The sequence below is a fragment of the Hemibagrus wyckioides genome, linkage group LG13 (genome assembly GCF_019097595.1).
Source record: "Hemibagrus wyckioides isolate EC202008001 linkage group LG13, SWU_Hwy_1.0, whole genome shotgun sequence".
Classification (NCBI taxonomy): Eukaryota; Metazoa; Chordata; class Actinopteri; order Siluriformes; family Bagridae; genus Hemibagrus; species Hemibagrus wyckioides.
The window spans coordinates 20,668,274-20,680,932 of NC_080722.1; the positions used below are offsets into that span (position 1 = coordinate 20,668,274).

Consider the following 12,659-nt stretch of genomic DNA (forward strand, 5'->3'; position numbering starts at 1 on the left):
TATTTTGACTTCCTAACTCTTCTGAATTTAACTACACCACAATTTCATTACTGTATTAAATATTATATTGCTTTAGTAATTCATCATTTTGACTTAAGGTTACCTTCTGAAATTTATAACTAATGTTATTTGGGCATATTTACTAACTTGTATTTTGTAACGCGTCATTTTGAAACATGATCCTATTATTTTGACTCAACTTCTGATTTTAGACTGAATAACTCAATAATTTATTGCAATATATATCAAGATTTATTTTGACTTCAGTATGTTCAAGTTATTTGAACTTTGTAGCTGGCATTTTTACCAAACTGCTTATTTCTTCAAGATACCAAATTCACAGCTTTACAGTAAAAAAAAAAGGTCTAATTTCAGGTGCAGTTACACTGATAAATTATATTTTTATTGCTGTATAGGTAAATTCTACACCTGCCTCTTTTGCTGTCAGCATTTTATCCTCGTTTCCTGTGTTCAGTTCTGTGAGATTTTCCTTTTATGGTATGAACGCACTTTCAGCACTGCCGATTGGCGGTGATCTAAATACACGACGTACAAGATCAATCCAAACTTTCGGAAATCTGGTGGAAATTGGTTTGGCAATAAATAAAGAAAGAATATAGAGGTATTTTAACTGATTGATGGGGAACAAAACACGTTGTGCCGAGCATCAAAGTTAATTGTCTACCAACAAATTGTGCCTATAGCAAAGGTAGGTACAAGACTCATCAACTGACATCTCAGTCTATGTGTCCATTCCCCAGACGGCTGGACTACAAGCAGCGTGGTTACAGAGTGGCTGCAGTGGGTTTTGGCCTACTGTCCATTCTTCTGGCTGTTGCCGTCATAATCCTCGCTATAAAGTACACCCAGCAACAGATACATTACAAAACCCTGAGTGACAAATTACAGATTACCTACAGGAACCTGACCAAACAGATTGACCAGTTACAGGAGGAGAATGCTGCACTTCAGAGGATGCTGACAGATATAGGTGAGCAAATCTGTCAAATCAGATAAAGATGGAATATGCTCATTACAAAGTATTTAATTGTGGCAACCTGGTTACCTTTCGAGGGGATCAGGAAAGAGTCACTTAAAAAGCTTATTAAGAAATGCCTTGGTATTTTTATCAAATTCATTTCCACCCAGTGTTACTTCTGGTAGTGGATGAGATTGGCCAGAGATTTTTGTGGGACTGGTCAGGAATGGTGAGAATTCCTTCAGGAGATGGTCTGTTTAAAACAGTATTAAATCTACAGTATATCCTTTCTATCTTACCAGATGAACAGGCCAAACTAGGATGGAGCTACTTCCTCTCCAGTCTTTACTTCCTCTCTGCTGAGACGAAAAGCTGGATTGAAAGCAGAGAGGACTGCAGAAAAAATGGAGCAGACCTTGTGATCATCAAGACCAAAGAGGAACAGGTTCGGGAAAGGGAAAGTGAAAGAAAAATAGTAAGATAAAATGGATGTTTTAATCTTTCTATATTGCACTTTTATTGTCACAGGATTTTCTTGTCAGGCATCTGGGCTACAGCAAAGCTTGGATTGGTTTACATGACAAAGAAACTGAGGGAACCTGGAAATGGGTGGATGGTACAGCAGTAACCACTGCGTAAGACATTCAAGTTCATTCTCTATTTATCCTGGATTATCTGGCCACTTCATAAACCAAAATAGTCATCATTTAGCTAATTTGTATGAAGTGTGTGAATAATTCTGGTCAGACTCTGATTCAAATGTCTGTGGATTTCAGATACTGGGCTCCAGGGGAACCCAATAATGAGGATAATGAGGACTGTGCTGAGATTTGGGGTTTTACAGGTAAAGATTCCTGGAACGACAGGTCATGCGATGACAAAGTGAGATGGATCTGTGAGAAACCTGCTTCTCTCTGGTAAGATGAAAAATTAAAGCATAAAAGACTCTGTGATGATGTAATATAACACGGACTCCGCCTCTCTTTTCAGATTAAACTTGGCGTCTGTCAGCAAGGGACTTCCAACGACCATCACAAAAGTACCCCATCCACTTTAAACATTACTCCTAAATTAACAGTTCCTGTAATACTCAAATCAGTCCATCTACCTGCTGAAGACCTGCATCTGCATGAGCTAATGCACTGTACTGCTGCAACATGACCGGGGTATTGGAAAAACTGCAGTAATAGCCAGATGTTCCTAATAAAGTGGACAGCAAATGTTACTCTAAGGAAAAAACTGATTTTCACACCTTTTTAACTGAGCTGTTAGCCAGCAAGCTTCTTTTGTTAAGCTAATTCACTGTCTATGGATGCACTGGAAGTATTTTTTTGCATCTGTAGTAATGAGACCCTTCACCTATAGGTTTATTTCACTGTTTTAATAGATACAAAATTCAATGACATTAGCTTGCACTGTTTAGTATTTCTTGAAGGTAAACTAAAGGGCTTTTCACACTTGAAAATGTTAACCCTGGGTCATCCTAAACCCCAGATAAATATAATCCTGGGTTATCTGTAATCACGTTTCACACTGCTCATACTATACCTGGGGTTAACTGTTAATCCTGGGTATTCATTAACAGATGTTTCACACTGTACATTCCTAAACCCCAGGTTAACGTTCTTATTTGCATATTTGCGGTGTCACTGTCACTGATTGTAAACAGGTTGCCTGCTGTTCGTCCAAAGTCAACACTTTTCCATGAGACGCTATCGATGCAGAACGGAGAGTTGCGATTACATTGTGGCTCCTAGCAACCAACACGGAGTACAGCTAATTTGTCGGTCAGTTCCTTAAATACTGTTATTTCTGACCATGCCATCCAAGTCGTCTTGAACAGACTTTTCTGACCTTAATTGTAAGAATGATACCGTCTCCTCATCACTCCAGTTCACACGCTTTCGTTTTTTTGACATTTCTTACTTTTCTCTCATTGACTGCTGTTTACACGATGCACGTTTTCTATTACTGTGACACGAGTTCAGTTTCTGATTGGCTGTCTGTTGCCAAGCGTCCAGCAGCAACAAGTGAACACCACTCCGTTTCACACTGAACAAACTTAGCACCGCAATGTGGGGTTAACACCACAAATTTGGTGCTAACCCCGCTCCGGAGCAGGGTTTCATAACTCCAGGTAAAAAGCGGTAACGCCACTTTCAAATTACAGATGTGAAATGTTTCTTTAGCAGGGGTTAAAAGCGGTGTATATACGACGATAACCCAGGGGTTAAGCGCAGTGAGAAAAGCCCTTAAGTTAACCAGTTTTCATGGTCAACTTTAGCTAGCTACATTAGTGTATTTTATTAGGCTGTGTATTTGCCTGACACTCAGTTTATCTACCCCACACTCACCGAGTGTTCTGTAAATGAAACCAGAGTGGGGGATGTGACTGAATGCTAGTGTAGTCTGTAGAGGAGTGTTTTAACATTACTGGCTATGCAGTCAAGAGCTTTTTTTTTTGGTCATCTTGCAACTATGCCATTTTCAGTTTTCAAATGACAGCAAAAAATATGTTTTTGGACTCACTAATAAATGTATTAAATATTTAAGTAATGTTAATTTATTGTGTTAAATATTTGATATATACACCCACGTGTCTAATGTCAGCCAAGTCAAATATACACTGAAACTTTATTCCGGATTAATAAACTCAAACATAAACTATACTTCACAGAGCATGTATATATAAAGAACATTTCCAGGAACATGTCTGCAAGTTTAATTTCTTCAGTGCCATGTTTCTCAATTCTTAATATCGACCTTCTCTGAAATTGGATGAAAATTGTGGCTCCTGAGCGACACAACAGAGACTTTCTATACGGTGGCATACATGTGATATTCATTCACTCAAACATAAAGAGGGATGTGATGGGAATTTTGACTAATGATTAGTGATGAACTCTGCAAGCAATGTGGGTTAAGCCTAGTTTCTTTCATTTCATTTCTTTCAGTTGCAAAGCTGGCTTTGCTTTGGAGATGCACTGTGACTTTGACACACATGGGTTGTGAGCCAAAAGATTTCTGTTATATGTAATCAGGTGTGAACAGTACTTGCATGCTCTTATTAATGTCTCACCCTGAAAGTGGGGAGAATACAAAAAGATTTTGTGCAGAATTTTGCAAACACACAGATGCTCTAAACCCCACTGTGGTCAGGGTTCTCATGCAGGGTGTTTTCAGTTGTGTATACAAGACCCTTTGAGCAGAAAGCAACACACTTCCTACTGATCCCAAGGCTCCTGCACGATTCATTTATGTGAATATTGAGGAGTTTGATTTACATCTGGTGTAAATATTATCAATTTTATTCTTCCTTCTAGAGCTTACAGTTACTGAAGAGATCAGAATGGAGATGAGAAACTGTCCTCCGCGTTCACGGCCTCAGTGTTCTCATCATCAGCGCCAGCAACCCAGGTACAGTCAGTAAAAGCGCTTTTTTCACCTTTTCTGTGACTTCAAACACAGAAAATCTTTTGTGTAAGGGATCTCTTAGCTAATAAACAAAATTCACATAAAATATGAGACGATTTGTTACCGAATTGTTACCGAATCCCTGGACCAGATGTGAAATCTTTTTTAACTTCTTGATTTTGTACTTCAGTTTTCTAACGAAATGTTATTTTGACTTCCTAACTCTTCTGAATTTAACTACACCACAATTTCATTACTGTGTTAAATATTATACTGCTTTAGTAACTCATCAGTTTGACTTAAGGTTACCTTCTGAAATTTATAACTAATGTTATTTGGGCATATTTACTAACTTGTATTTTCAATGTAACATCATTTTGAAACATGATTCCATTATTTTGACTCAACTTCTGATTTTAGACTGAATAACTCAATAATTCATTGCAATATATCTCTTCATATATAACTCTTTTGAACTTAAATACTCCCAATTTCAAGATACTGTCTTGCATATTACATTGCATTAGTAACTCATCATTTTGACTTGAGGTTTCCGTTTTGAAATTTTTAACTAATGTTATTTGGACATATTTACTAACTGGGTTTTTTTCAGTGTAATGCGTTATTAAAAATATGAACTGTGAATTATTTTGACTTAACTTCTGATTTTAAACAGTAATTGACCCAATAACTTCAACTCAATAACTTATTTCAATATACATCAAGATTTATTATGTCCTCAATATGTTCAAATTATTTGAACTTTGTAGCTGGCATTTTTACCCAATTCGTTATTTTGACAGAGCTCTTCATGATACCCAATTCAGAGTTTTACAGTAAAAAAGCAAAAAAAGATCTAATTTTAGGTGCAGTTACACTGATAAATTATATTTTTATTGCTGTAGATGTGAGTCGAGATAAATTCTACACCTGCCTCTTTTCGTTTCCTGTGTTTAGTTCTGTGAGATTTTCCTTTTATGGTATGAACGCACTTTCAGAGCTGCTGATTGGCGGTGATCAAAATACACGACGTACAAGATCAATCCAAACTTTCGGAAATCCGGTGGAAATTTTCAATTGGGTTTGGCAATAAAGAAAGAAAGAAAAAGAATGAGATAACGAGGCCCAATGTGTCAGTCCCCATCTATTCCCATCAACAGAACGGAACATCCACAGGACAATACGTTCATCACAACTGAACAGATATTCCTGGTCCTTTCTCACACACAGATATCATGTCAGTGCCACTGCTGTGCTAGCAATAATCCACCAACCTAGTAGGTTTTTTACCTGATTGATGGGGAACAGACACATTGTGCCAAGCATCAGATGAGACAGTTAATTGTCTACTAACAAATTGTGCCACTAGTAAAGACTAATCAATAGGTAGGTACAAGACAAGCAATATTAATCTACTGACAACTCGGTCTGTGTGTCCATTCCCCAGGAGGCTGGACTACAAACAACGCAGATACAGAGTGGCTGCAGTGGGTTTTGGACTACTGTGCATTCTTCTGGTTGTTGCAATCATAATCCTTGCTATAAAATACACCCAGCAGATGAGTTACAAAACCCGGTATGACAACTTACAAATTGCCCACAGGAAGCTGACCAAACAGATTACTCAACTCAACCTGACCAAACAGACTGACCACCACAACCTGACCAAACTGATTGAACACCTCAACCTGACCAAACAGACTGACCACCTGACCCTGACCAAACTGATTGAACACCTCAACCTGACCAAACAGAATGACCACCTTAGCCTGACCAAACAGATCAACCAGTTACAGGAGGAGAATGCTGCACTTCAGAGGATGCTGACAGATATAGGTGAGCAAATCTGTCAAATCAGATAAAGATGGAAAATGTTTATTACAAAGTGTTTCATTGTGGCAACCTGGTCACCTTTTGAGAGGATCAGGAAAGAGTCACTTAAAAAGCTTAAGAAATGCTTTGCTCTTTTTGATCAAATTTGTTTCCACCCAGTTCTGGACACTGGCAAAATCAACTTATCAGTTTTAAGTCCACCCATGCTACATGGCCACAAGGTATTCTAATGCAAACAATGATGCTCACGTCAGCTTAAGAAATGTTTGTCAGGAGCTCCATAGCTTGATTTTCATGGACAAGCAGCTCAACAAGAGCCTGAGTACGGATGCATCTTTGGACTGGTGTAAAGCATGGCCATTGGATTCTGGAGCAATGGAATTACATTCTTTGAATGGATAATGGAGGTCACTTGACCGTCTGGCAGATATTTTATTATTAACTTATTTATTTATTTTGTCTGTGTGATCAGCCGCACAGGTCAGTCTTGGATGGTTGATCTTTAGTTCCAGTTTTTACTATTTCTCTACTGTGGAGAAGGGCTGGACTGACAGCAGAGAGGACTGCCTTAAGAAAGGATCTGACCTTGTGATCATCCGCAGCAGTGAGGAACAGGTGAGATGGCATGAAAGAGAAAGCGTGAGAGTCAAAATGTTTTTTTAGCTGTATCTTTTCATATTGAACCTTGAATCTTCACAGGAGTACATCATTAAGCAGCTGGGCGAAAAAAAAGCTTGGATTGGTTTAAATTACAACGTCTCAGAGAGTGACTGGAAATGGGTGGACAGTTCAGCACTGAGTAAGACGTAAGAACTCCACAGTTATTCATTTCAGAGGCAGACACTTTAAACTGAGCGCTTCATATCAAACAAATAATGAAAGGGCCATAAAAATAGCTATGTTTCACAATAACCTGGTTGCATACATGTACACACCCTTTTATAATCAGGAATGTGTCCAGAATCAACCAATCACATTCAAGCTCATGTTAAATACTAATTACTATATACCTTCTATCAACTAAAGTGACTGATTAAACACAAATAAAGTACAGCTGTTCCTGTTGGATATTTCTGACACCTTGGTAACATCCAACTGGAAATGCCACAAAGAGCTCGGGATCTTGTTGTTTTAAAATATTAATTAGGAGAGGGTTAAAAAAACAAAGAAGACATTGAATATTCTATGGAATACTATGAAGACAACATATTGAGAAAATACTTGAGAAAACAGTGATATTACTAAGAACAGAACATCCACCTAAAATTGATGAGAAGACCAGGAGAAAACTAGTCAGGGAGGATGTGAAGAGGCTTACAGCTTACAACATTAAAAGAATTCCAATTTCTGGCAAGTACTGGGTGCTCCCTACAAAATCTCCTGAATGTCTGGACTACTAGGGAGGGTGGCAAAAAATAAAAAATAAAATAATCCACCTAAGCCTGGATAAAGTTTGCAAACAAAATAATGCATTATGGTCTGATGAAACCAAAGTTGAACGTTTTGCCCATATAAAAACAGCAGATCATTACAAAAAACACCATCCAAACATTGAAGCATGGTGGTGGAAGCATCATGCTTCTCTTCAGTCAAGGTGGAGGGAATAATGAATAGCTCTAGATGCCAGTCAATTTTGGTGCAAAACATTAAGGCTTCTGCTAAAACACTTAAGAAGGAATTTCACCTTCCAGCATGACACTGACCTGAAGCACACCCACAAATCAATTACTTCGCCAAAACAAGTTCAAGGTTTTGGAATGGCCCAGCCAGAGTTCAGATCTGAATCCAATCGTAAATCTGTGGGGTGAACTGAAGAGGGCTGTGCACAAGAGATGCCCAAGAGATGCCCAAGAAATTTGACAAATATTCTGAGATTTTGTATGTTGTGTAGGGTTGACTAGGGATCTGACAACAAAACAGGCAATGAATCTGAAATAGAAGCTGAACACAGAACAGATTTTGATTTTTCATCTCTGCATTTCAGGTACTGGGCTAAGGGCGAACCGAATAATAACGGTGGTAATGAGCAATGTGTTGAGATTTGGACTTATACAGACCTAAACGGCTGGAATGATGTGAATTGCAACAATAAAAAGAACTGGATCTGTGAGAAGCCGTTTGTTCAGTGGTAAGTGGAGAAGTGAATGATAATCTACTCAGTGATAATTGAATAAAGTAACTCAGTCTCTGTATGCTGTGTTCTCAGATTGACAGCAGCATCAAGATGCAAAATCTCCCAAAAACGAAAATGTCAGAGACGAACCTCAGCATCTTCAACGAAAGAAATTTGTTAAATCCCATACAAACTTGAAACAAAAAACTATTTTGAGCTTCTCCTTTCATCTCTCTATCATGTTGAGTGTTTCCTTGTAATAAAGTGATCAGTCAATTTAAAGTGTTGCAGTTGTGTAATTTCCCCACAGTGCACTGCTCACCTGTCCCCAGCAGGAGGCGGCGTGCAGCGGTGTCCACCCGTCTGCGTCTGTCTCGTCCACACACGCTCTGCGCTCCAGCAGCACCTCTCCCACTGACAAGTAGCCGTTAGCTGCTGCTACATGCAGCTACACAACACACACACACAGAATTACATCATGTGCATCACATCTCTTCTGCCTTTCTTACTGTTACCATCATTCACTCTCTCTCCCTCTCTGTCTTTGCTTACTTGTGTATCTCTCTCTCAGTCTCTTTGCTTACTTGTGTATCTCTCTCTGTCTCTTTGCTTACTTGAATCACTCTCTCTCTCTCCGTTTCTTTGTTTACTTGTATCTCTCTCTCTGCTTACTTGCACCTCTCTCTCTCTCTCTCTCTCTCTCTCTCTCTGTTTACTTGTCTATCTGTGTATCTCTCTGTCTTTTTGCTTACTTGTGTGTATTTATCTCTCCCCCCATGTCTTTGATTTCTCTCTCTCACTCCCTCCCTCTCCCTCTACCTCTCCCTCCCTGTCTCTTTGCTTACTTGTATTTCTCTGTCTGTATCTTACCAGAGTGGCCCCCTGTTGGTCCTTGGCATTCAGGTTGTCCCCTCTATCTATTAGTGCTTGGACATCATTCAGCATGACTCTTTCCTTGGCAGCACGACACTCGTCGATCTGCTCCTGAGTGATGCCTGTGCACAGGTGGATATAGATAGAACACAACTGATCACTAAGTAACCTGTCTGTCCATCACAACACGGCACAGCTCACCTGGTCACATGACCTAGGTCATGATCAGAGCCAATGAGATGTTAACTAGTAAGCTTTTGAGAGTTGTGACCAGGATGGTGTGTGTTTAATACACATGGTACCGTCTGTGGGCAGAGCATCTAAAGCTCAAATGATTAAAATATTTTAATAAGATTTGACTTTGAGACTCACCCTGCTCAGCCATCACCACCTCAATGAGTTCGAGTGTGGCTTCGTCCTCACACAGGTCATACGGCATGTTCCCGTCTGCATTTACTGCCAGCAGATCAGCTCCACTACACACACACACACAATTCATGGTAACACACCCCAAAAACACAGAGTTTACACAATACGAGATGCTCCAGCAGCTACAGTAGTTTGTACTATAGTGAGCATAATTACAGTAGGCATACTACTCCAACATTTACAGTAGTTTGTTAGTGTGTTTGCTTGTAAATATCGGGACAGACACTCACCCCTTGACAAGGATCTGGACGAGGCCTGTGTGTCCACAGGTGGCAGCGGCGTGTAGGGGAGTCCAGAGTTCGCTGTCGCAAGCATTTACATTTGCACCGGACTCCAGCAGACAGCGCACCACCTCCACAAAGTCATCGATGCAGCACTAGAGAGAGAGAGAGAGCGCATCAAACATGTCTTCTGCTGCACATTACATTCTTCAGTTTGTTGTTAATAACGGAAACTGGCTTACACACATCATTTAAACCCATTGTGGAGCCTTGGGGGACCGAACTGGAATAACTCTGGAATAACTTAAAATAGTGCTCCATATGAAGTGGAGGAAATGACAGGTTGTGGAACTCTCCAGAGCAAGAGCTATACAGTTCCTGGAACTTTTCCCGGTTAGTGTTTTCACCACACAGCGGGAAAATTTAACATTAAACATTTTATTATCATCATTATAAATGATCTAAAAGCAGGTTTGGATGATAGACTGGTTGTTCAGTGAAGATTGAATTTTACCAATCAGTACCCAAGCTCCACACCAGTAAGTTCCAGTAAGGGTCTGAAGAATGGTACAGACTCAGTAGCAGGAAGCAGGGAACATTCTGGAACTATTGGAGTAAAAAAAAATTGGCTGGCTATATTTCCTGATTTTCTATTAAGGTTCCTGTGGTGGAAACAGGCCTAAAGACACACCAATGTGGAAAAGCAATAATTATATTGTGTGTGTGTGTGTGTTTTTGTGTGTGTGTGTACCTACCTGGTGTAAGGCTGTGAGTCCATCTTCATTAAACAGGTCTGGACTAACACCACTTTTCAGCAGCTCCCTCACTGCAAAACACACACACACACACACTATTTATTCTCACACTCTTTGGTTTTACCCAATTTTTTATTTCAGAATGTTAAAGTGGGTGTGTCTTTTTCTAACCCAAGCTCAGCGTGTATTACCTTCATTGAGGTCGTTCCTGGCGGCGGCCTCCAGCAGCGTGATGTTGTTGGGGAACCTTACCCTCTTCCCGCCATTTTTCTTGCCCTTCTTCTCGACGTCACTCTTCCTCTGCGCGACGCTGTTCTTCCCCATGCGTGCGTTCTCCTTCTCCATCTGAGCCCAGCCTTTAAGCTGCTGTGCCCGTCTCTTCTGTGCATGCTTCAGTCGGTCAGTAGTGGAAAGGCGGCCCACACTCGTCATCTCGGCTAGCAGCTCGCCGTGCTCCGCCATTTCCGGGAAAAAAAAAACCAACAAAAAAACCGAGACTCGGTTTGGTTTAAGCTCGCTTCCTGATTATGAGATTTCTGATGTCATAATCATTCCTTGTGTTGAGTTGATTTTTGTTGGTGGTGTTGATTGTCCAGGCCTAAACCTTCTCTAGGCCGGTTCACCGTGTGTCTCCAGAAGAGCTACTGATTTCTGATTGTGGAGATAATTCTGAAATCTTTGGACCTTCTCACTTCCACCACAGCTCTAGATTCAGCTCAAGGGTAGTGTTTGTCCGATTCAGACAAATCGCCAAAGTAAACAAATCAATGAGGAAAAAAAATGAAAAATTTGACAGGAAATAATTTTTTTTTTTAACTGAAATGAACTAGTCTAGGTCTTGAGGTTTGAAAGCAAAAAGTACACAATGATCCAGACTGAAATAACTGAACCAAAACCCTGAAATAATAATGGAAATGTAAAAAAATAATTATAATAATTAAAAAAAAAAATACAATGTCTTAAAGCAGGGAAGCAGCGTGGAGAAAACTTCTTGATTGTCAAATCAGGACTTCTTTTGTAATGGTTTCGGATTAAACCTGGGGTGCCAATACTTTATTCTGAGTGCAGACTTTGTCTTAGGATGTAAAAATACAAGAAGTTGTGCATGTGGGTGAATCCAAACAATATTTAATCACCAATTCCACTAGAAGGAGTGTTAAGTCCTCTATTCCCTATAGAGTGAGCATACACACAACTATTTCAAAATTATTTCTGACTGCTCAGGCCCTGTGGGTTCACAACGGTTTCGGTTTTCCTGATTGTGCAAACATCTCAAATCCAAAATACTCTTTAGTTTAGCTTCTTTGTTCTGGCGATTTAGGACGAGGCCCCCAAGTCACCAAGGACAGTGCAAGTTCAAGCTGAAATGAATGAAACCTCCATGAAGTGAAGGCAGAACCTCAGCCTCATAAGCTTCACTTCAGAAGAAGAAAGAAAGAATCTTGAGGTGCAGATGATGATCTAGGGGAAGACAGATGTGTTACAGTGAAGATCTGATTTTCTCCTACATCTTCATGCTTCATGATTACAGTTTTATGTTTCTAACCCGTGGGTGAATATCAGTCCGAAGGAAATCCTGTTGTTGAGGTTATTTTCTTGGTTTAACAGTGAGAACAGTCGATGCACAGCAGGGCAGACGCATGTTTGTACTGAAAAATTAACATACAGAAAAGGATGGAAGCCGTGTAAGTCATGGTCTGGTCTTCCTCCTTGGATTGGATCAGCTGGACCAGATCTTCATGGCTGATTAAGAAACCTTAATGACGTACACATGTTCAGCCATTTTTCCTGCATCAGAACAAAAATCACTTTGAAGAGAAAAAAGGACCAGATTCTCAGAGCAGCTCTGGGAGATCAATTCGGAGCGAATCCTCAAGATTGGGATCCATAACTGTAGTCCAGTGAATCTCATTTATATTCCAGTGAGTGAGCGTGAAAATGAAGCACAGCCATCCTGAGGAGACAGAAAAGAAAAGAGAAAGGATTATGCGTCATACTTTTTACCTGTTTATAGTTACGTTTAATTGTACGTGGAAAAAAAT

The 12,659-nt window shown here is 39.8% G+C and overlaps 2 protein-coding genes across 4 annotated transcripts in view; one reads left to right on the forward strand and one right to left on the reverse strand.

The window, feature by feature from the left end:
* The window catches only part of ppp1r16a (protein phosphatase 1, regulatory subunit 16A), a 51,421-nt gene that overhangs the window by 26,224 nt on the left and 12,538 nt on the right, over positions 1-12,659 (reverse strand). For 2 of the 3 annotated variants that reach the window (XM_058406279.1, XM_058406278.1), the window contains exons 2-7: positions 10,809-12,571; positions 10,618-10,688; positions 9,872-10,017; positions 9,585-9,688; positions 9,210-9,334; positions 8,662-8,787 (exon numbers count right to left, since the gene is read on the reverse strand). In XM_058406279.1, the coding sequence (XP_058262262.1) occupies positions 8,662-8,787; positions 9,210-9,334; positions 9,585-9,688; positions 9,872-10,017; positions 10,618-10,688; positions 10,809-11,079 (843 nt within the window). In that variant the 5' untranslated portion in view covers positions 11,080-12,571. Of the gene's footprint in view, positions 1-8,661; positions 8,788-9,209; positions 9,335-9,584; positions 9,689-9,871; positions 10,018-10,617; positions 10,689-10,808; positions 12,572-12,659 lie in introns of those variants that run through there. The other variant, XM_058406280.1, reaches the window with a different exon arrangement.
* On the forward strand, positions 4,077-8,605 carry LOC131363583 (CD209 antigen-like protein A). Its single transcript, XM_058406284.1, has 6 exons — positions 4,077-4,396; positions 5,841-6,229; positions 6,699-6,841; positions 6,926-7,032; positions 8,211-8,354; positions 8,433-8,605. Coding segments are annotated over exons 1-6 (852 nt in total). The 5' UTR covers positions 4,077-4,328; the 3' UTR covers positions 8,434-8,605.

Bases quoted from the DNA above. Each gene is read 5' to 3' on its own strand.
- LOC131363583 (XM_058406284.1), top strand. From the start codon at position 4,329: ATGGAGATGAGAAACTGTCCTCCGCGTTCACGGCCTCAGTGTTCTCAT. The intron at 4,397-5,840 runs GTACAGTCAGTA...TCCATTCCCCAG, and splicing joins CATCAGCGCCAGCAACCCAG to GAGGCTGGACTACAAACAAC. The intron at 6,842-6,925 runs GTGAGATGGCAT...GAATCTTCACAG, and splicing joins TCCGCAGCAGTGAGGAACAG to GAGTACATCATTAAGCAGCT.